Source organism: Scyliorhinus torazame, chromosome 6, assembly GCF_047496885.1.
Source record: "Scyliorhinus torazame isolate Kashiwa2021f chromosome 6, sScyTor2.1, whole genome shotgun sequence".
NCBI lineage: Eukaryota > Metazoa > Chordata > Chondrichthyes > Carcharhiniformes > Scyliorhinidae > Scyliorhinus > Scyliorhinus torazame.
Genome location: NC_092712.1, coordinates 175349532 through 175373929, shown reverse-complemented (window position 1 = coordinate 175373929; position 24398 = coordinate 175349532). Strand labels below are relative to the sequence as shown.

Below are 24398 nucleotides of genomic sequence, written 5' to 3'. Positions count from 1 at the left end.
CCCAGGAAACTTTGTTGGGATCCTTACTCTTCTTCACATAAATAAATTAACTATTTACAGATGATTGTGTGCTTTGCGCATTAGGGAAAATTCAAAATCATTCAATTCACTGAAAGATTATCTTCTGGAATTGCAAAAATGTCAGGACCAATGGGAGATGACCTTCAAAAGGATCTACAACTGATAGCTTTAAGTTATTCAATCAAATGCTCCAACAAATAGATCCACAACCATACTTGGATTAAAAACAATGTTCAAGGGAGTTTCCACATTCAGCAAGTAACATCCAAAGCAAACAGGATTCTTGGCCAGGGCTTTTTGGGTGATGGGGTTTCATGTCTCTTCTCCCCCCCACCCCCCCTCCCCGGTCCCATACAAAGAGTCAGCAAGGTACACATGCCCACCGACTCCCTGCCCACAGTGAATTTGCGCTTAAATTAGTATTAGTTGTCTGCAGACAGGCACTTCTGCTCACTCAAGAGGAAGTCCCACCTTTGTGAGCTATTGGCCAATTTGATTGTCTGGGAGCTCTCTTGTCCTTGCATCGTCCAAAGCTCCAGTGGACAAGAATGGGACTACATGCAGCCCCTGAAGCCTAAAACCTGGGATTCCAGGAAAAGATTAAATTTTTGGGATCCCAGGTTGAGGAGAGGTAGAGGAGGCCTGAGGGAGGTGGACAGTGGGGGGTTGGGATGTTGGGGGAGAGGCTGGGGAGGTGGGGTGTCCAGCAGTCACGGGAGCAGTCAAAATTTAAAAAGGGCTTCTGATGGAGTCATCCACCCCACCCCCAACCCCACCTTCCCACCCAAGGTGCAAAGTCGATTACTTTCAGGCTTCCCACAATCTGGCAACGTTTTCTGCCAGTCTAAAGCCTCCCCCACTCTGATGTTAAATTGCAGAGGTCGGGCCAGACAGAAATCCAATGGGAAGCCCATCTAAGGAATTTAACACTCACACCCGCCTACAAATCTGCAGGTGGGGGAGCATGGAATTCAGACCCTTTGGTTTCTGAGGAGGAATCTTAGGTATTCCAACAAAAATATCAGAGTTATATCTTCCCAAAGACGTGCTCTTCCAATCTTAGGCTATGCAAATTATGTGGGGGATCTTATGGTGGGAGACACAAATAAGATGAAAAGAATATAAGCAATCCAAAGATGTGCTGTCCAATCTGCATGAATCAGAATGGTAAATACACCAGTATCACAATCCTAATCATAGATTTGGAATGGAATTCACTACAGCAAAGGGGGGTGAAAAATAGACTGACCATATTCTATGAAATATGAAATGGACTGGAGGGAATTAACATAAACAAGTACATAGTAGCCCTCAGCAATGACAAAACACGAGGTAGCCATCCACACAAACTACAAAGACCATTTGTTTCCAAGACGTTGTAACAACAATCTTTCTTCCCAAGGACAATCCCACAGTAGAACAAGCTGCCAAAAGAGTCACAGCGCCATTCTTGGAAATCCTCCAGATCCATCTTTAGATTATATCCATTTATAAACTTTCATTATCAGGATTACCATCTCAGCAGGTAATGCCTAGTTTAGCTTTAGCCATATAAATGTTGGCGGAATACAGAGGTTAGCTTCTGATGCTGAAACAGCAGAAGCAGAAACTGACAGAAAATTATCTTTGAGTTCAAACATGTACTTGTTATGAACCAAGTAGGAGCTCTCAAAAGATCACTTTAAGGAAATGTCATTATTCTGAAACATTGCAGCTTCTAAATATTTTTATATAAGCGTTTGACTTTATTAAATCTAAGATATCATTGTGTAATGAAAATTGCATTGTGACAATGAGCCTTAAATTCATTCTGACATGTACTACCCGTCACAAATTGTTGACCATCCTGTTTAAAATCATAAAAATACTTTATTATTATGTACAGTTATTCTTAAGACATCATTACTTGGATGACAAATGCACTATTTTTGGTCTGAAAGCTTGTGATTGTACCATTCAGAATAGTGTACTGATTCTACACTATTCTGGCAAAATGGGATTAGCTGCTGCAGCAATTACACTACCAGGTGTGCAAGTCATCAAAAATGCACATAAAAAGAAAGACACACCATTCATATCTGCAATGCATTCCAAACAGTTCACAGCCAATGAAATACTTCTGTACTGTAGTCACTGTTATGGAGGTAAACACAGTAAATAAGGTGCCATAAGTAACAAACATAGAAGAAGCTTTATGGGAATAATGTAAGTACTGTATTAATGTTAGTTATCAGTATAAAGCAGTGAAATTGAAGGGTCTATATTCACATAGTTCTTCAGGTATTGTTTAATGCCAATTTGGTATGATTTAGTGGTTTAAGTTGCATTATTGAGCTTTTCTTTGAACAGTAATTTGCGTGGTGAGATTGTTATTTGATCAAATCTAAAAGGTGTAGAAGCTTGTCAATATTTCCAACACTTCAACCAGTTCAATGACCCTTCTCTCCCTCTACTCTCAGTTTTAGTTCACATTGGTCGATCTTTTATGATCATAGAATGAAAATTGATTTTTCTCCTCATGGGAGTTTCTGCTTGTCATCAAATGTACTTTGTTTGTGTTAAGATGATACTTGATTAAACTGACTTTTTTTTAAAGGCAGACAACTCTTCACTGCTGATCAATGTATGTTGTCCCTCAGTAAAGCTTTTTTGTCACACAAAATCCAAAGGTGCTAGAGGTTATCAGTCTCTTTAATCAAATTGCTCTCTTTATAAAGTGGTGTGCGCTTATAGTCTGACTCCTTCATTGAACCACTTTCAGAAAATAATACAAAAAGATGGGATTTTTTCAGCAATTGTGCTATAGCTAACTTTCTTTTCAATGATACATTGAATACTGTGCGAACGGTTTGATTTTGGGACTCAAATTGGCTTTGAATGTTAACGCAATTATATTTAGTGCAATAGAACTGGCATGTCCTGCCTGACTCACTTTCCTATCTATATTGAGCACAAACTGCAGCATTTCCCAATGGAAACAATAAATAGTCAGAGAGGACTGTCAAGCTAATGTTGACTACTGGATACATTGATGGGGAATTAGAAATTAACCCTGCACCTTGTAACACTCGTGGCAGAGAAGTCAGAAATCTGTTCAAAAATGCTCAAAAAGGGAAAAGCTTATCCAGAGATATCTTTTTAAAAAAAAAGTCATAGAGTGTGGATTCATAAAAAATGTATTCTTCTCCGCAAGAATACTGCCTCAAAAAAGAAGATATTCTCTCCGTTCCTCCTATTGTCTACTGTTAGACGTATTAGATGCTGTGGTATGAAGAGTCAACATGCTGTTCCTTTTACACCAACACACTTTTATTTCTTCCAACAGACTCTGCACAAAACTCTAATTACACATCACCAGCCACAAAGGCCACCTGAAGCCCCTTTACATATCAGTGTCAATCATTGGATACTTAACAAATGAGACAACTAATTGCAATGTCTCTTAATGCATTACTTAACTCTTAACCCATTACTTAACAGTCTCCCCTTCCTTGGAGAAAAAAAAATTAGGTGAAAACAAAATTTTACAGGGCAACATTTACTATTGTGCTCCAGGAGGAAAATGATAAAACCTCCTGTGCTTGATTTGCATTGGACGCATCACTATAAACTATGAATTTCAAGTGCCTAAGGTCACCTAAAACCGGGAACCTCAAAACACACTCCTGCATTTTTGTTTGGCCAAACGCTTTATTTGCTCTTATTATGTCTTCCACTTTGGGATCATTCATTTTTGTACTCCACTCTAAGACATCAAAACTCACGTCCCATCTAGTCTGTCGACCTAACCAATTCAGTTGCCCAATTAAACTTTGCAGTTGCTCTTTTTACATCTTTGAAACCATTGCATCTTTTTGTGAAACTCGGCCATGACTAATTGCTATTGGGGTGATGCTTTCCAAATAAGATTGCTGACGTAAAGTTGCCCCGAACTTAGTCTGTCCGATTTCCAGTCCAATATATTTAAATGCACCGGAAGCCTGACTTCCAACCCTGAATTCATTCCTCAAACCAGAGATTACAAAAGCTTCAAAATCACTAGTCCCACCCCACAAAAATTATTTGACATGCATCATAAAGATGCCAGAAAGGTTCCCTTTATAGTGCCAGTAAAACATTACCGGATCTACTTTCAACTGGTAACAGCCTAACTTTAACAAAACTGACCTTACCAAAAAATACCAGACTCTAGATGCAACATTTAAACCATATACACATTTGTTCAAATTCCAGAGTACTCCTTTTGTGTTAGCTGCTTCTTTAGGAGGACGGAGAAAAATGTCTCTCTGGAGCTGATTCCCCTACAAGAAGGCAGCTTTTATATCTATTGATTTGCATTCCCATGCCTTTGTGGCTAATAGAGCCAAGAAGATCTTTAAAATTAATCTTCCCTGCTGTAGGTGAATCTACCCTTAAATCCCGATCTTCTAAGCTTTCTTTAAATCCCCTTGCCACACGCCTGGCCTTTGCCTTATAAGTTCCATCCGGAAGAACCTTTTCCGTGTAAATCCGTCTGTGGGATAAAGCTCTTTGTCCCCTATCCGGTACTTCTGTGTATACCCCAAATTCATTCCAACTATGCAGTTCTTGCTGTTTAGCATCTTTGATGACTTTTCATATAATTTATTGGAAGCCACCAAAATCTCACGTGCATATGGGCTTCTACTCCTATTAGTATTCGTAGTCTTACTCATGTTCTGAGACCTTGATAAACTACGTCCCCGCTCCCGCCTGGTAACTTGTTCTGTACTGCTACTGCTTGATCTTTCCTATCTGCTGTGGGATGTCCTTTCAATAGTTCTCGACCTTTTCCTGCGGACCTGTTCACTAACCGGTGTACTATCTAAACTGGCACTGCGTTTCCATTTTTGAACTTCATGTTCCCAATCCATTGTCTTAACTCTCTCCCCTGAATGCTGTACATTCAATCAATGTTTATACTTTCCAGTGGCTTCCCCTTCTCTACTAATAGCAGTTGCATCTTCCATTGACTAGACCCTTCAGGCAAGTATGTCACTTTTGTACCAACTTTTGGTAGTTGTCCTTTCGGAAAAATGGCCGTATCCCAGGTCCATAGCCACAATGTCGTTAAAATCCCTGGCCAAAGGTAGGGTTACTATTGGTCGTGCTGGTGCCCTTCTGTACTTCCTAAAAACTTCACAGCAATTATTAACCTGGTCTATCAGTTTAGTATAGTCTTCATCCCTTACCCCTGCATCCTTTAATAAATGTTTCAGCCTCCGAGGAGATGGATGTGCAAATTGCCTTTGCAGTTTTAATACAACAAGCTTTTTATCAGTGAAAGTCCCATTTTCAACTACCGTTAACACATCCTTAACCACTCTACTTGAAATATTATTTGTCAGTAATGGAATACAATGGTGTCCCGACTGTGTAAATTGTAAGTCCACCGTCTTTCCAAAAACTGTTGTTGCCTTATCCTGTTCCATATCCAGTTTCATGTGTGCTTTCTTCATCGACAGTCTACTCAGAAGCAAAGGTATCTCACTTGATACAACATCCGTGCTTATAAAATGATTCACTCCGGCAATATTGCAAGGGATCACCACTCTTTTCAGTGACTTCAGAGTATTATCATCCCTAAACCTGAAACTTTTGGCACTTTCAAATTCCTTAACCTTGTTACGACTTTCAGCATTCAAGGAGTCGAGGTAACATTTTAACCAGTCAATTCCACACACAGTAGATGTGCAGCCATTGTCCAAAAGAGCACAATTGAAGGATTCTGCAACCAACACCCTCATTACCAGCATAAAACTGCTGGTTAATAGGACAATGTCTTCTCTCTGAACACTATCTTTTTCCTCTTCTGACTCTTCCGTGTCATGTGTCGCTTCAAATACTCTATCATAATGTTTTGGACAGTTGAAGACATAATGATATTGAGAGTCACATCGAAAACATCGATTTATCATGCCCCGTCCATTTGTGGGGTTCATCTTCCTATTGTAAGTTCTAACTGGGTCTCTGTCTTTATAATTTCCTTGTCTCGATCTCCTTCTATAGCCTTGGGCCCTGTTTGTAGCCGTACAATTTGGCCATCCTGTTCGTAGTGTATCTTCCATATTCTGCCTTATTGCAGGCTGACCTATTTGAGTCATCAGAGCCATCGGAATCAAATGTTTCCCCAGAAACTTCTTTAAAGCTTTTGTCATCTTATCGAATAAGGTATCCTCATCAGTAAACTGAACTCCTGTCAAAACCAGGAGCCTATCCATATTGCTCACTCTAGCACAGTCAAGTAATTTAAAGGCCAACGCAGACTGTGGAAATTCCAGGTTGTGTTTCTGCAGCCTTTTATATAGTCTGCCAAATTCCATTATATAGTCTTCCATGGAGAATTCCTCTATTTTCCAGAACTTATCAAAATCCGACCATGCTTCATACGCACTTAACAAGTCATATTTCTTGTAAATCTTATCCATATAATGTAATAAAGTCTCCAGACCTTCTTCTGAGTCTAACTCTTCCAATTCCAGCTCAGAAAGCACATTGTTTCGGATTTTACTGTCATAAGGTAGAGAAAGAGCCAATGCCATACCTTATTTTCTCTTTCCCAAGGCAGTTACCTTAGTCCACATAACTACTGCACTTCTCCATTGGTCGTATGATTCCCTTTCAGAAAATAAGGGAGGATAGTCATATCCAGCCATCTTTATCCTGGGTTTAGCCATATATCCCTCTTTTTTTTTTCTCACTCACTCCTTGGTTTGATCTGGAAAGTTGTATCTTTCAACCCTTCACATTTACACAGCAACCATTCTCTGCTACCAATTGTTAGACTTATTAGATGCTGTGGTATGAAGAGTCAAAATTCTGTTCCTTTTTCACCAACACACTTTTATTTCTTCCAACAGACTCTACACAAAACTTTAATTACACATCACCAGCCACAAAAGCCACCTGAAGCCCCTTTACATATCAGTGTCAATCATTGGATACTTTAACAAATGAGACAACAAATTGCAATGTCTCTTAATGCATTACTTAACTCTTAACCCATTACTTAACATCTACTTCTATTGTCTACTTAAAATGTTTTTTATTCAGATGAGATATATGCTAAAACAATGTTTATATGTGATATATTATAGAGTATACATTTTATAAAGTTAATGTAACTTTTTCCTCATTCATTGGATGTGGGCATCTTTGGGTAGGCCAGCATTTATTGCCCATTGCTAATTGCCCTTTTGAAGGCAGTGGTGAGTTGGTTTCTAGAATCGCTGCAATCCATGTGGTGTAAGTATTGCTTGGGAATAAAAAAAGGTGTGTTTGTGCTACATAGTGTTTTGAGACTGTGGTCCATGGGGCTGGTTTAGCACAGGGCTAAATCGCTGGCTTTTAAAGCAGACCAAGGCAGGCCAGCAGCACGGTTCAATTCCCGTACCAGCCTCTCCGAACAGGCGCCGGAATGTGGTAACTAGGGGCTTTTCACAGTAACTTCATTTGTAGCCTACTTGTGACAATAAGCGATTTTCATTTCATTTCATTTTTCAGATTCCTATTCACAGGCATACCTGATTCCTCACATGTGCTATTTTAGCAGATAGAATGAGGATGCATGTGCAAATTTCCGTTTAAATAGCGCAATTAATTAAAATCAAACTTCATGTCAAATTACAACTTGATACAGAGCTCTGTCAGCAACATGAATATTGCACGTATTAAATTGGCACATGGGAGAAAGTAAGACATGATCAAGGGAGAACTATTTCTGCTCCATTTTCTAATAGATTATATTGCCTTTTACCTCATGCATTATTTGACTTTCTTGTGTAATCTGTCATTTTGACATATTATTTTTTGCCCATCTGCTAACCCTTTCCTTCATTATTCTGGAGGTGCCTAACATTTAGTTGCACCTGCAAACTAGTGTGGATGATTTTTTTCTCTGGTAGTTCTGAACGGGCTTGAAGAAGAGAAAACCATGAAAGCCAACACCTGTTGTCTTTATTTTCCACAGCAGTGCTAACTACTGTGCCACCGTGCTGCCCAAGGCTCTTTTGCTGGCAATATTTCAGGATTATGTTTACATTTCATTTGAATTACCATTTTATAAGCTGCTATTAAAGGAAACATAATCAAATTTGAAAGCAGAATACTGCAGATGCTGGAAATCTCAAATAAAAGCAGAAAATGCTGGGAATTATCTCACCAGGTTAAGCAGCACCTGTGTTAGAGAGATGAAGAGACAGAGTTAATGGCCAGGATTTTCTGCTCCCCGTCACAACGGGAACATGGCGTGATGAAATGAATGCACACATAAATGAATATAGTTGTATAAATGTATATAATTGCATATCAGTGCATAGAACTATTGGTATGACCTCCGGCCAGCAGGTGGCATCAGACATCCATCACATGACTGGAGTGACCCGCCAGTTGGTAGTAGGACGTACAACAGGATAGTCGCACTTAGAGTAGCTTCAGGAGAGTTGAAGTAACTTTGTCTGTATAGTAATCTGTTAGTTATCTTTCCACGTGTTTGCCAATAATTCATCATTCCAGTTACACAACCAGATATTCTGAGTATGTTATTACAACGGTGGGATCACAAAACACAACAGGAGGGAGAGGAAAATATTACAAGACCGAAAATAGATTTTTCAGTGTTGTAAAACAGGTCACGATTGTGCACTCCAGCAGTCAAATGTGGTCCGTGTTTCCCACCGCAGTACATCGGTAACGTCATTTAAATATTTTTCCATCTCATTATAAAGTTTCCTAGTTGGAATCATGCCAACATGCTGGATCATCCAGGCATGTCGGCGAGCAAGTAGAACAAAGTGTTTCACAATGATAAGCGACGTACATCAGACGACCTGAACTTCAGTCGTTGCTTCGAGGTTAGTTTGCCTACCTTGCATCGTGCAGCACTCATGGGAATCACAGGCAGCACCACATCACTTTCAGGGGCTGTCACAGACAAGTCTTCACCTACTAGATCAGTAGTAAGGCAGGGGTGGCCTTTCAGGGGTGCAGGACTAGGCCTGTACTGGAAGTCATGAGTGGGGAAGTTTGCTCTCAGGCACGTGACTGGAGGAAGAATTCAGGGGTTGGGATCATAGAATTCATAGCATAGAATTTACAGTGCAGAAGGAGGCCATTCGGCCCATCGAGTCTGTACCAGCTCTCGGAAAGAGCACCCTACCCAAGGTCAACACCTACACCCTATCCCCATAACCCAGTAACCCCACCCAACACTAAGGGCAATTTTGGACACGAAGGGCAATTTATCATGGCCAATCCACCTAACCTGCACATCTTTGGACTGTGGGAGGAAACCGGAGCACCTGGAGGAAACCCACGCACATATGGGGAGGATGTCCAGACTCCGCACAGACAGTGACCCAAGCCGGAATCGAACCTGGGACCCTGGAGCTGTGAAGCAATTGTGCTATCCACAATGCTACTGTGCTGCCGTGATATATGTTGAACAGTGCAAATGGCATCAAGATGGGGTTGGGTGATGATGTGTTGGGTAGGCTGGGTCGATGTGGAGTGCACTTGATGCAGTGTAGCGAGAGACAGACCTCCAACACTTGATAAGATGCAACACGATTTTATTTAACATCTAAACTATTATACATGTTCAACCGTGGGTTGACACTATGCTGACTTGATTGGAGACCTGATACTAGCCTAACCAGACTTACTAGCTACCACATGGTGTTTGCACTGGCCAGCTCACAAACCCTGACTGTCTCAGAGGCTGGGTCCCGAGAGAGCGGGAAAACTGGTGCCCTCTGGCTTTATAGTGGTTGTGTCCTGTCTGGTGATTGGCTGCTCTGTTCTGTGTGCTTACTGGTCATCCTGTGTGTCAATCACTGCCTGTCTGCACTCCATTGTATACATAGATGTATGTTATGACAGGTGTGGTCCGTATGGGGCAGAGGCACATCTTCAAAATGTTCAAGGGCAAAAACATATATGAATCTGAAGCACAACAGGATCAAAGAATAAAGCGGCTAGTTAAACAGGTCTGTGCAGGAGGGAAACCTGAGGGTAAGCTCCTCTGGGTTTCCATATTTACACAGGGTGGCTCGAAGCAGGTCTGGCAGTCAGAGTTTTGCACCACCATCTTCCAACCTGCAGCAATGGTGCAGTACACATTTAAAATGCGATTCCGATTCCTGGACAGATTTGGCGGACCACTTCAATACAGTCCACAGAGGATCTGACGGATCATCAAAAGCTTTCTGCATGCTGTACAATCTTGCCAGATGATGGGATGGAGGATCTGCATGTCTCTTCTGATGAAGAGGACCTCGAAGAGGATGAGACTAATACGTTTGAGGAAGCTGAGGCTGCAGGGAAGAGGCAACAGCACAGACCAGACAAGGCAGGCATATGCATGAGGTCCTGATAGCCACCAGAAGGATGATGAGTTGCAGTGAGTACCCTCTTGGACAAATGTCCTCCCTCATGAGCCAGCGTGAGCACCAGCTTTTCTCTTCCTCTCATTTTGCTCATGCAGTTCAGTAAGAGGGTGAATAGTTACACATCAGGTTCATTGTCCTGATTGTTTGGAGGATGGTGAGCCCTCAGGAGCAAGGGTCCTGGCTGAGACGAAGTGCTAACTGGAGGATGAAATTCCATCAGACAACAGATGGTGCTGCCTCTTCAAGCATCTCTCCAGCAACCCATTTGCAACAGCAGCCTACAAGAGGCAGGAGCTGTTGGTCAAGTCCCAATATCTCACAGCTGTATTCCTTCAATGTGACAAGGCTCCTCAAGGAGATCCATCTCCTACAATGGAACATCGCATTCTGTGTAACATCGATGGTGAATCAGATCATTCACTCTTAGGTCAAGTCAGCCGACGACGTTCCGTTGCTGTGAATTCTTTGAGAGATGACTCAGTGGCTGTGAAGCATTCTTCCAACTCACACTGACATCCAACACTCTCCGTTAGAGATCCTGGGCTGCATTTATCCTCAGCTTAAAATAGATGTGGATCAACGGAGCATGATGACGTCAAATACTTTCCTTGCAGACATTGAAATGCCTCCTCTTTTACACAGACATTGTGCCCTCATGGCCAGTCCTGGGCCTTGCCACGTCCAGAATGCATACACACTATGAAGCCCTCAAAGTCATGCGTCATTGCTAATAAAGAGCGCACTTCAGCTTCAGTATATCCTCGCTCCTATCCCATTGCTCTCCTCCACAATGTCTAAAGCGACTATGTGCAGCTTCAGAGCCTGCTCCAAGCCTCTACTGGCAGCCAGAAATCACCATTTGGAATTAGCATCAGTAACCTCAGTGAGTGTTCAGTGGAGGGGATGCAGTGCACTGCATCATTGTGACGAGAGCATTGCCTCTGCACAACCACATGGTAAGAGACACTCTAGGATCAGGACAATAATGTGGCTAAGTGGGGCCAAGCTTTGTCATCTTGAGGTGGTAAGGTGTCCCCCTTATTGCTGAACTTAGCAGATGTGTGCTCTGAAAGTGGAAAACACAGTTGGCTGAGAGCAGTGCACACGTGTGAGTACGAGCTCATACCTTGAATGCCCTGCCGAATGACAGAGCACATGGAGTTGCACTATATGTGAGGTTTCTCCATGTGTGAACACATCTCTCCTTATATGCTACAACTTCATCTTTCAAATTACAGATTAGATAGGAGAATACCCCTACCTCAATCTTACACAGCCAAGAATAAACTTGATAGGAACCTGCCAAGCATGTAAATGAGGAAGCAGACACACCTAACATTAAGGTGGAGGCATAATTGATGTCAAGAATAATCTGGAAAAGGGCCATACTCTGTGGTGATAAGAAGGATCACTGCACAGACAAGAGACCCAAAGTGGGGGGAGGGAAAACAATCTCACGCCTAATTGACAGTAATACATCTCGCCAGCAGCGCGGGTTCAATTCCCATACCGGCCTCTCCGAACAGGCGCCGGAATGTGGTGACTGGGGCTTTTCACAGTAACTTCATTGAAGCCTACTTGTGACAATAAGCGATTATTATTATGATCATCACAATAAGGAAGCATACACAAAAGGAGGAGTGAATCCCAGTTGTCTGTGATTACCTTGGCAGGTGTCCTCTGGAGGGCTGAGACCTGGAGGGGTCTGGCTTACTTTGGATGTCCTGTTGTAAGGCAGGTTCACTCGTCGGCCTGTGGAGTAGAAGGTGATAGGGGTCACAGAAAGGCGAGATTGGTATTGGCCAATTGGCCCCCAGAGTTATCTGGTTGAATGGACCCAGGGTGTCCAACTACTGATCCTCCTTCCTTTGGCTGCCTATGGAACCCTGGCCGACTCCTTGAGGAGAAGGTGCTGCTGGAGTGAGATATAGATGCCCTGCCCACCTCCGCATAGTCACTGATTTATACCACCAATGGCAAAGACACCAACTATTATTCCATAACAGTTGATTCAGCACCAAATGTAAGTCATGTGGAACAATTAACATGAATTTTAAGATATGTGACAAGCAATGTTGAAGTTGTAGAGCGATTTCTCTTTTTTTCAACTACAATTTGGGGCAGCACGGTAGCATTGTGGATAGCACAATTGCTTCACAGCTCCAGGGTCCCAGGTTCGATTCCGGCTTGGGTCACTGTCTGTGTGGAGTCTGCACATCCTCCCCGTGTGTGCGTGGGTTTCCTCCGGGTGCTGCGGTTTCCTCCCACAGTCCAAAGATGTGCAGGTTAGGTGGATTGGCCATGCTAAATTACCCTTAGTGTCCAAAATTGCCCTTAGTGTTGGGTGGGGTTACTGGGTTATGGGGATAGGGTGGAGGTGTTGACCTTGGGTAGAGTGCTCTTTTCAAGAGCCGGTGCAGACTTGATGGGCTGAATGGCCTCCTTCTGCACTGTAAATTCTATGATAATTCTATGATAATCCCACATTTCTGAGTGGCTGGAGACAACTGTTTTGGAAATAATTGCAGCAAAACTTGCAGCAGAGCTTCGAAAATGCCACAAATATGGCAAGAAAATATTCAGCTCCACAAGCAAGACTGAACAATGCAAGCCCCTGTGCATTATTCCCTTGTTCTAGTCTCTCCTTGAATTTAATCTGCAATGCTGCAGCTGAATCCTGTGAGGCAGTCATACATTTTTTTAAACTTTGTTCAAAACTTTTATGACTTCTTTTCGGTTTCCATCAGTGGAACATACTGAAACCATGCTTGGAGCAGGCATAGAGAAAACATTTGATGATCAAATGAATTTGTGACACCAGGTGGTTTGCTCGTGCAGATGCTGCTGTTTTGGCTTTCAGCTGGACTTTGTTGATATAAAGATAACTTTATCAGACATGGGGGCAGCATGGTGGCACAGTGGGTTAGCCCTGCTGCCTCACGGCGCCGAGGTCCCAGGTTCAATTCTGTGTCACTATCCGTGTGGAATTTGCACATTCTCCCCGTGTTTGCGTGGGTTTCAGTCCCACAACCCAAAGATGTGCAGGCTAGGTGGATTGGCCATGCTAAATTGCCCCTTAATTGGAAAAAAATAATTGGATATTCTAAATTTTTTAAAAAACGTTATCAGACATAGTCGCATCAAATTCAGAAAAAACATGTGTGAAAGCTGAAGCAAACCCTCAGCAGAGAAGTTGGAAAAGTACAGTATTGCTGTTTTTATTGTCTTGTGGAATTACTTACTTCAAAGAATTAATGCCATCAGCAAATTGCTACAAAAGGTAGCTTTATGGATTGCTGCATAATTGTTAGCCTTAGTTAAAAGTTTTGGGTTTGTCTGTCAGTTCCACAGTGATGAAGAGGATCTCTGTCATTGTGAAAATCCAAGCCTCTGCTTCTCTTTCTACATAGATGCTGCCTAATTGGGAATTTCTTTTCCTCTCACATAGTTCAAGGATAGGGAGAATTTCTATACCCTTGAGAAGAGGTGAATGTAGATTTGTTAGGTGAGAGCTCAGTAGACCCTTGCCGATTCAAAGATTGGGATGAGTAGACATGCTGCAGTCACTTGTATATTCTAAGAAGCAGTGGCTTCACTCCTGACACTTCTCCAAAGAGATTCCCATGGAACTTTGCAATACCCTGCAGGAAAACCTGTTCAATGGTTGTGAAAACTCTGAATCTATGCTACTGAATGATGTTAAGTTTCCTGAGGTGACATTTATAAGATAATTGGGCTGCATGTTAGGACATTTTGATAAGTTCCAGAATGTCTTCCATGTATGAAAAAAGTCATTAAAGGAAGAAAAATAAACACAACTTGGTAGTGCACTGCAATTTGGCCAGATAGTTGCAATAGAGGCCCATGTAATTCATGTCCTCTTACAGATGGTTCAGCAACTTGAGTTGAGTGTGTACCTTCTAGTTGTCAGTCTCTCCCTTCAGGGGCGTCATTCTCCGACCCCCCGCCGGGTCGGAGAATCGCCGGGGGCTGGCGTGAACCCCGCCCCCGCCGGTTGCCGAAGTCTCCGGCACCGGATATTCGGCGGGGGCGGGAATCGTGCCGCGCCGGTTGACAGGCCCCCCCGCTGGATTCTCCGGCTCGGATGGGCCGAAGTCCCGCCGATAAATTGCCTGTCCCGCCGGCGTGGATTAAACCACCTTTTGAACGGCGAGACAAGGCGGCGCGGGCGGGCTCCGGGGCCTGGGGGGGCGCGGGGCGATCTGGCCCCGGGGGGTGCCCCCACGGTGGCCTGGCCCGCGATCGGGGCCCACCGATCCGCGGACGGGCCTGTGCCGTGGGGGCACTCTTTCCCTTCCGCCTCCACCACGGTCTCCACCATGGCGGAGGCGGAAGAGACTCCCTCCACTGTGCATGCGTGGGAAACTGTCAGCGGCTGCTGACGCTCCCGCGCATGCGCCGCCCGGAGATGTCATTTCCGCGCCAGCTGGCGGGGCAACAAAGGCCGTTTCCGCCAGCTGGCGGGGCGGAAATCCCTCCGGCGCCGGCCTAGCCCCTCAATGTTGGGGCTCGGCCCCCAAAGATGCGGAGCGCACCTTTGGGGCGGCGCGATGCCCGTCTGATTGGCGCCGTTTTGGGCGCCAGTCGGTGGACATTGCGCCGTTTCAGGTGAATTTCACCCCAGATCTGTGCCTTTTGTTCCTGCAATTATAAAGAAGATTGGTGAAATGCTAATAGACTCAGGAATGCAACCAATGCTATGCAATCGTTCACTGTCCCTCCCAAGGAATAATTGAAAGATATGCAACATATAAATGGCAGTTGGTGGAATCTTCACCATGGAGGAATTGTCTGGAAATCTGGAAGTTGATCCACATCTATGGGTTGCCATGATATAGTGTTTGCAAAAGGGTTCCTTCAGATGAGTAAGGCTCACATGTGAGTGTGAAATGGTTGAGCATTGATTTACAACTGTTCTCTAATCCAGTCTCATATTTTAAAATCTATTCACTGCTTCTTGTTGTGGGGAAGTAGTGCACAGTAATATTTTCAGTCCCAAGTAGCCTATTTCCCTGTTCATTTTGTTTGGAACTTGAATTCACTCGGAACGGGGACGGCAGCCGCTGGACTTCGCTATCAGACTGCCCGCTCAAAATGGCGAATTGGGAATCCCTTTCAATTCCCGCAATGCATAAATTTGCACGGCAAGGGATAGGGAATCGCCTCTCGATTTACGCTTCCAGAATGAGTGCAAGTCAGTGGTGATTCATCTCCAGCTGGAGAACTTAGGGCGTGATTCTTCGATTACCGACGCTGAAATTGCTTTTGGCGATTGGCCGGAGAGCCCGTATTCATGTCGAAACTGGGGACGGCACCGTTTTGCAGGTGCTCTGCCCCCTCAAAAACAACGTAATCGCTAAGTACGATGCACGCCATTGGGACGGCCTCAGGACGTGACCTGAGGCCCTCCCCCAATGCTCCGCCCCCGGTGGACCAACTTCCTGACGGCGTCGGTTGCGTGTCCTCTCAGTTTTCGGGACCTCGCGTGGCTGCGGACTGTGTCCAGCTCCGCCAGCTGGGGAGGGGGGAGCAGTTCTGCTGGCTGTGGGTGTTCGTTTGGCAGGGTCGAGCGGGACTGGTAGGGGGTTTTCCTGGAGTGGCGAGAGGGGGGTTACGGGGGGCACTAACTGGCAAGCTGAGTCCCCATGGGGCCGGTGCCATATTGTACGGCATGGCCGCCACAAGTAGCCGCCGTGCGCATGCGCAGCCACGGACCCGGCCATTCTCCATCCGAATCTGCAGGTATAAGACTGGGGGCAGAGCATCGGTGCGGGGCAGCGCCGATTTTTGGGTCGTAAGACCCTCCGGACATTGCCTCAGAAATGGAGTATCCAGCCCATAGTCTCCAAAACGGGGAATTCCAGCCAAAATGTGTGCATAGTAAATTTGAAAATTTATATGTAATGGAAAATCAAATATTTATTGCATTGATTAACGCACTTCTATCTGTGCTCATTTAACACAATGAATAATTTATCTGACAGATTAGTGATTGTATTTTAAAAAGGCAAACGGGTTTAGTGCAATCAGGTTAACCCTTGCACTGAATAAGAATTATTTGCTGAAACTTTGCAAATTCAAATATGATAGGCGGGATTCTCCGACCCCCCTCCGGGCTGGAGAATCGGCAGGGGGCGACGTGAATCCCGCCTCACTGCCCCGACACCGGCTGCCGGATTCTCCGGCACCAGATTTTCGGCGGGGGCGGGAATCGCGCCGCGCCAGTTGGGGGCCATTGGCAGCGGCCACCCCGCTGATTCTCTGGCCCACGATGAGCCGAGTGGCCGCCCGTTTTCGGCGGGTCCCGCCGACGTAAAATGCACCAGTTCCGTACCAGCGGGACATGGCTCTGTGAACGGCCTGCGGTGTCCTAGGGGGGGCGCGGGGGGATCTGGCCCCGGGGAGTCCCCCACTGTGGCCTGGCCCGCGATCGGGGCCCACCGATGCGTGGGCGGGTGTGTGCAGTGGGGGCACTCTTTCCCTCCGCGCCGGCCGGTGTAATGGTCCGCCATGGCCGGTGCAGAGAAGACCCCCTGCGCATGGGCTGGGATGACGCAGCACAGGCTGGTGCTCCCGCACATGTGCCAACTCGCGACGGCCGACAGAGGCCCTTCGGCGCCGGTTGGTGGGGCGCCATACCCTTCTGTGCCGGCTGCCGCGGCGCCAACCCCGCGGCCGCCGGTCTAGCCCCTGAATGTGCGGAGGATTCCGCACCTTCCAGACGGCCCGACACCGGAGTGGTTCACGCCACTCCTCGGCGCCGGGTAGGGGAGAATCCCGCCCCAGATTTGGTTTACGGAAATATTTTTTGGGTGATATATGACAGATTTAAGGTATTTATATAATTTTCAAACTTCTTTTCTAGATTTTATGAGAGAGAATAAGGAATGCAGCAGATACCATTTGGAATTCAGGTTCCAGTCCAGAGATTGGAATGCAAAATCCAGACTAATAGTCCATCTCAGTATTGGGGGAGTACAGTACTGTCAGTGGTGTCACCTTTCAGATGAGATATTAAATTGATTCCTGTCAGCCCACTCAGGTGCATCCATAAGATCTCTATTTGAAGAATAGAGAAGTTATCCCCTGTATCTTTGCCCATATTTATCCTAATCAATATTCCCAAGTTAGTAGCTGATCTGGTCATTATTTCACTGGGGCTATGCTGCGTAGAAAATGGGCTGGATTCTCCGGTCCCCCAGCCACACATTTCTCAACGGCGCACTGTTAGCTGGCGGCCGGATTCTATACTCCTGCTTTTTTTCAATGGGATTGCCCATTGAATCCCAACGGTCGGAGAATTCCAGCCAATATAATAGGTTTTATTAATTCTAACGAGGCAATATTCAGAATTGGAATGCTAAATTAGTCATTTTTATTAGGGTATTAGCTACCTTACGTCTCTTAAACGTTTACATTTCTGTGCATAAACGTGAGTTCTGATTTTCTCCTTTCACTCTAATGAATTATTGTTGGGTTTCTGTGTTTGCAGGAAATTTTGTGGACAGAAATTTGTGCAGAGAAGCTATCTATCCAGTCCCGGTATTATGTGACGTACCATGTCCAAAAGACTGTGTTCTTAGCAAATGGTCAGACTGGTCATCATGCTCATATACCTGCTCTGGGAAGACCACCGAGGGCAAACAGATGCGTGCACGCTCAATTCTGGCATATGCAGCTGAAGGTATGATTACCAATCAGTCCAATTCTCTTGTCCTCTTTTGGTGAAAAGAACAAATAATTAGTAGCTTTTGTGTAATTAAAGTAATAACTAACGTCAGCTGTTTATTTTCCAATCGCTTGGTATCTTAATAATTTTTACTAATTTGGAGAATTACTTCGGTTGACTGAGGTACATTACTAACTATAATTTAGAACAACTCATCAGGGATTCCTTTCATGAACAAATATATAGTTATGACTAATTGTTTACCTTAATGTTCAGTTTTATCCTGAGAATCCATCAAGTTATGATTGTCAAGTCACCTTATATGTCTGTAAATGTTTTTTTACATCATGTAAATGTTTTGACACACAGCAAATGATGATTGTCAAAGCAATGGTAGATGACTTTTTTTCTGTTGTGTTATCTGTTATAAGCCCATGCTGTCTAGCAGGTGCTGATAAGCTACTTACTGGCAAATTTGTTCAATTACATTTACTGTCCAAAAGCAGTAGGGCATGTCATGATTTAATGGGCTAAGGGTCATTGACCCCAGCTGTGTCTATTGTTTCTTCAGCTATTAAATGTTTGGCACAATTTAATTTCAGGTGAAAAACTGTTGCTACACTGACTGCTGTGAATTTTATGAGCTATATTGTCTATGCATATTAAATAAACATAAACATAATTCCTTTATCATGAAGAAACAAACATATATTGCAATGCAATACTTTGATTCTTCTGTCCCCACTGTCATTATCACTCTTCTGAATTTTCCTTCTAGATGACAGTTCCTTCATGCGCACACACCATACTTGACTGAAAATGAAGATTGATATCTTATCTAGAACTGTATCTATAATATTTCATACCTACTCACAATTAAATACGTGAATGATTTGGGATTGCTTTTCCTTATGTAGGTGTAGGGAGCTCGTTGGGATGGATTTTCTCATTGGCTTCAGAACTCCGACATTAGGCCAAATGGGACAATTGGCAGTGCAGTCTTGCAGGAAGAGGCTGATTGGCCATTATGTTAAGGACGCCACCTAGCTCCCAATCAGAGGACTGGCCACTCTGCTACCTCTACAACCCCATTGGGAGAGTGGACATTGCTGAGGCAGGTTGGCAACTGCGCGAGTGCCTTAACAGGGAGGCCCCTTTTCTGGCAAATGCAGAAGAAATGTATTGAAGACTCCTGATACCAGTAGGGACATCAGGGTGATGGCAAAACCCCTCAGCAGGATCAAATACAATTGCAGTTGCAGTCTTTTATCCAAACTGCCTTGCCATTGGAGCTTGAGCCCCCTCACTTGCTACGGGGAGGCAGTTTCTAATGAATTGGCCATCTCCTCGTGTGGGGAGGAACCACTCTGCCATTGGGAAAGTTCCAGTAATGCAGAAAAATCACTGCCCATCTCAGTGGAGTGGGCAATCAAACTTGTTACCAGGCCGACCTTGGAAAAGTTCTCTGGAGAGAGGAATGTGATGGGCGCCATCCAGCCAGAGTGTATCCCTATTTTCTCAGATCCCCTGCTTCCAATCCTAACTCCATGGGGCTGGGAAAATCAAATGTGGATAATCTATGCATGCAAGTGTATAATAATAATCTTTATTGTCACAAGTAGGCTTACATTAACACTGCAATGAAGTTACTGTGAAAAGCTACTAGTTGCCACATTCTGGCGCCTGTTCGGGTACACAAAGGGAGAATTCAGAATATCCAAATTACCTAACAAACACGTCTTTCAGGGCTTGTGGGAGGAAACCGGAGCACCCGGAGGAAACCCACGCAGCCAGAGGGAGAATGTGCAAACTCTGCACAGACAGTGACCCAAGCCGGGAATCGAACCTGGGACTCTAGGGCTGTGAAGCAACAGTGTTAACCACTGTGCTATCATGCCGCCCATGATGATCTCTCTATAGAATCTCTACAGTGCAGAAGGTGACCATTTGGCCCATTGAGTTTGCAGCGAGCCTCCAAAAGTGCACTCTACCTAGGCCCACTCCACTGCCGCAATCCATCTAACCTGCACATTTTGGACATGAAGGGACAATCTAACATGGCCAATCCATCTAACCTGCACATCTTTGGACAATAAGGGATAATCTAGCATGGCCAATCATCCTAGCCTGCACATTTTTCACACTTTGAAGGAAACAGGATCACATGGAGGAAGCCCAAACAGACACTGGGAGAAGTGCAAAATCCACATAAGACAGTCACCAGTCACCCAAGGCAGGAATCAAACCTGGGTCCCTGGCGCTATGAGGCAGCAGTGCTAGCCTCTGTGCTGCTCTAGATGTCGTCAATCTGTTTCTCCAGTTCTCCTATTTACAGCATTATGAATCCATGTAATACCAGTCAATAATAGCCACTAAATACAAAAACTTTGCAAATAAAAATGTCTGGTGACCTCTGGTAGCAGAAGTAAACTGCCAAGCTTATTTGTTTTTTTAAGTGATTTATTGCATTGAAATCAGAAACAACTATTCACAAAAATATCAAAAAGCACTTTTGAAATTAATATACTATATATGAACAGAAGAAATAGGAGCAAGAGAAGACCATACTACCTGTCAAGCTCCAACATCTGAGATGATCGTGGTGCCTGATCTTGGGCTCCAACTCCACTTTCTCGCCTGAACCTCATATCTCTTAGATTCCTGAGAGACCAAAATTTGTCTACTCCAACCGTAAGCATATTTAATGATGGCAAATCCACAACCCTCTGGTGTGGAGAAGTCCAAAAGATTCACAACCCTTTGACCGAAGAAATGTCTCCTCATATCAGTTCTGAATGATGACCCCTTTTCCTGAAACTATGCTCCCTTGCTCTAGATTCCCCAGCCAAGGGAAGCAACTTCTCATTATCTACCCTGTCAAGTCGCTTCATAATCTTGAATGCGGTCATCACTCATTCTTCTAAACTTAAGAGTATTTAGACCCAATTTACTCAGGCTGTCATTGCAGGACAAGCCTCTTATCCCAGGTACCAAGCAAGTAAACTTCTACTGTACTGCCTCCAATGCAAGTATATCCTTCCTTAAATATGGAGACCAAAACTACACACGCTGTTCAGATATAGTCTCACTAAAGCACTGTATAATTTCATCAAGACTTCTTTATTCTTTTACTTGAATCCCCTTTCAATAAAGGCCAACATGTCAGTTGCTTGCCTAATTGCTTGCTGTATCCGCATTCTCACTTTTTGTGTTCCTCGTATGAGTACACCACAAGTCTGTCTGAACAGCAACATTTACATGTTTTAAGCCTTTAAAAAATATATTTTTCTGTTCCTATAACCAAAGTGAATAATCTCACACTTTTCCACAATATACTCCAGCTGTCACTTTGTTGCCCAGCCACTTAACCTGTAATTTCTCTTTGCAGCTCTTTTGTGTCTTTCTCACAGCTTTCATTCCCACTTAGCTTTGTATCATCAGCAGATGTAGATACATTGCTCTCTGTCTCTCTGAGCCACAGGCCCCAGCACTGATCCTTGATATTAATGAGAACACCAGTACCACAAAAAATCAAGAATCAGTGTACTACCCTTATGTGAATGAATAGTTATTTGTTTAGTTTTATGCTGGCTAAATACCTGTTGATTTTTTTTAAAGATCAGAGTCATATCATTTGAGTGTGAAGACTGCCAAGAATGTTTTTGAAGACCATTACATATTATTTTTGTATTGTTTGTTTTTGAACAGGAGCAGCACAGTGTCCAAACAGCAGTGCCTTACAGGAAGTACGCAGCTGTAATGAGCATCCTTGTACTGTATATCACTGGCAGGCTGGTCACTGGGGTCCTTGCATTGAAGACTCGTCTGTAGCTACTCTTAATTCAAGCACCAGCTGGAGCGGTGAGGCAACCTGTGCTGTGGGAATGCAAACTAGAAAGGTTATGTGTGTGAGAGTCAACGTGGGACAAGTGGGACCAAAAAAGTAAAGGCATAGTAATTGCTCAATAAGATGTGATAATATTTGCTTTGGGTTAAAGACAGCTATCTAAAGTAATATTTGCTATTATTGACTGAAGTGTTCACATAGTATAATAATGTTAAAATAATTCCATGGTACGATCCAACCTAGTTTCAGAAGAATTCAGATGTTACAAATGCTGAAATTTCTTATCCCATTTCTGTTGGGAAATCCAGACCATAAAATATTTGCTGTGTTGAAGCACAGAGATAGAACATAAGAACATAAGAACTAGAAGCAGGAGTAGGCCATCTGGCCCCTCGTGTCTGTTCCACCATTCAATGAGATCATGGCTGATCTTTTGTGGACTCAGCTCCACTTTCCGGCCCGAACACCATAACCTTTAATCCCTTTATTCTTCAAAAAACTATCTATCTTTGTCTTAAAACATTTAATGAAGGAGCCTCTACTGCTTCACTGGGCAAGGAATTCCATAGATTCACAACCCTTTGGGTGAAGAAGTTCCTCCTAAACTCAGTCCTAAACCTACTTCCCCTTATTTTGAGGCTATGCCCCCTAGTTCTGCTTTCACCTGCCAGTGGAAACAACCTGCCCGCATCTATCCTATTGATTCCCTTCATAATTTTATATGTTTCTATAAGATCCCCCCTCATCCTTCTAAATTCCAACGAGTACAGTCCCAGCCTACTCAACCCCTCCTCGTAATCCAACCCCTTCAGCTCTGGGATTAACCTAGTGTATCTCCTCTGCACACCCTCCAGTGCCAGTACGTCCTTTCTCAAGTAAGGAGACCAAAACTGAACACAATACTCCAGGTGTGGCCTCACTAACACCTTATACAATTGCAACATAACCTCCCTAGTCTTAAACTCCATCCCTCTAGCAATGAAGGACAAAATTCCATTTGCCTTCTTAATCACCTTTTGCACCTGTAAACCAACTTTTTGCGACTCATGCACTAGCACACACAGGTCTCTCTGCACAGCAGCATGTTTTAATATTTTATCATTTAAATAATAATCCCTTTTGCTTTTATTCCTACCAAAATGGATAACCTCACATTTGTCAACATTGTATTCCATCTGCCAGACCCTATCCCATTCACTTAGCCTATCCAAATCCCTCTGCAGACTTCCAGTATCCTCTGCACTTTTTGCTTTACCACTTATCGTAGTGTCATCTGCAAACTTGGACACATTGCCCTTGGTCCCCAACTCCAAATCATCTATGTAAATTGTGAACAGTTATGGTCCCAACACTGATCCCTGAGGGACACCACTAGCTTCTGAAGTTAAGCTCACTGGCTTATAATTACCCGCTTTCTGCCTACCTCCTTTTTTAAACAGTGGTGTCACGTTTGCTAATTTCCAATCCGCCGGGACCACCCCTAGTGAATTTTGGTAAATTATCACTAGTGCATTTGCTATTTCCCTAGCCATCTCTTTTGGCACTCTGGGATGCATTCCATCAGGGCCAGGAGACTTGTCTACTTTTAGCCCCATTAGATGCATTGTGTCAAGATCAGTGAAGGAAATTGTGTGGACGGTAGTTGAATGGAAATTAGATCAAGAAAGCTGGAGGTGGATCTCCTGCATGGGTGAGCTCAGAGAGGACATGGAGAGAGATTATCCAGAAGCTAAAGAGCTACACCAAACAATATTTTTGAGGGAGGTTAGATTTATTTGGCTAGAGGGAGGAAAGAAGTATTGGAGGCTGCTGAATGAATATTCTCAATTTTGGTAACAAAGAATCTTTGAACCTCTTTACTCTTGTTGGAAATTAGGTTGGAGGAGAAAAAGTTGAAGATGGTTGGAAGTGGAGAAAAGAAGCAGTTGGTTACCTTTACTCTGTTAAAACCATCCCCAACTCCAAGATCAACTGGAGAGCCAAATGAGTCCCCAATATGAAATGAAATGAATGCTTGATGTAGTCCAGCCAGATTAGTTGTAGAGTAAGCTTCAGGCCTCTATGCCTTCCAAGCCTCCCACAACCAATCATAACCTTCTAATACCCTGGAATACCCTTCTTGGAAATGGTTAACTCCTGTTGTATTTTCCGATTCTTATTTCTGTGAAATGATGGAGCTTAATTTAGCCTAAGATTTAGGGGTATAGCACTGGTTTGCCACTGTTATACCACCAGTATAGCATTGTTATATCACTGGTTTAGCAGTGGTATAATCAGATAAAGTCAGTATGGATTTATGAAAGGAAAATCATGCTTGACAAATCAACTGGAATTCTTTGAAGATGTAAGAAGTAGAGTTGAGACTTTCTACAAGTTTTCACAAGGCAGATTACTATGTAAAGTTAAAGTTCATGGGATTGGGGGCAATGTCTTG

General features: G+C 43.8%; 1 protein-coding gene across 1 annotated transcript in view; it reads left to right on the top strand.

Annotated features, from left to right (window-relative positions):
- thsd7aa (thrombospondin, type I, domain containing 7Aa) overlaps positions 1-24398 on the top strand; it is a 712619-nt gene that overhangs the window by 467597 nt on the left and 220624 nt on the right. The window contains exons 7-8 of the mRNA XM_072509118.1: positions 17941-18132; positions 21826-22060. Of these exons, the coding sequence (XP_072365219.1) occupies positions 17941-18132; positions 21826-22060 (427 nt within the window). The remainder of the gene's footprint in view (positions 1-17940; positions 18133-21825; positions 22061-24398) is intronic.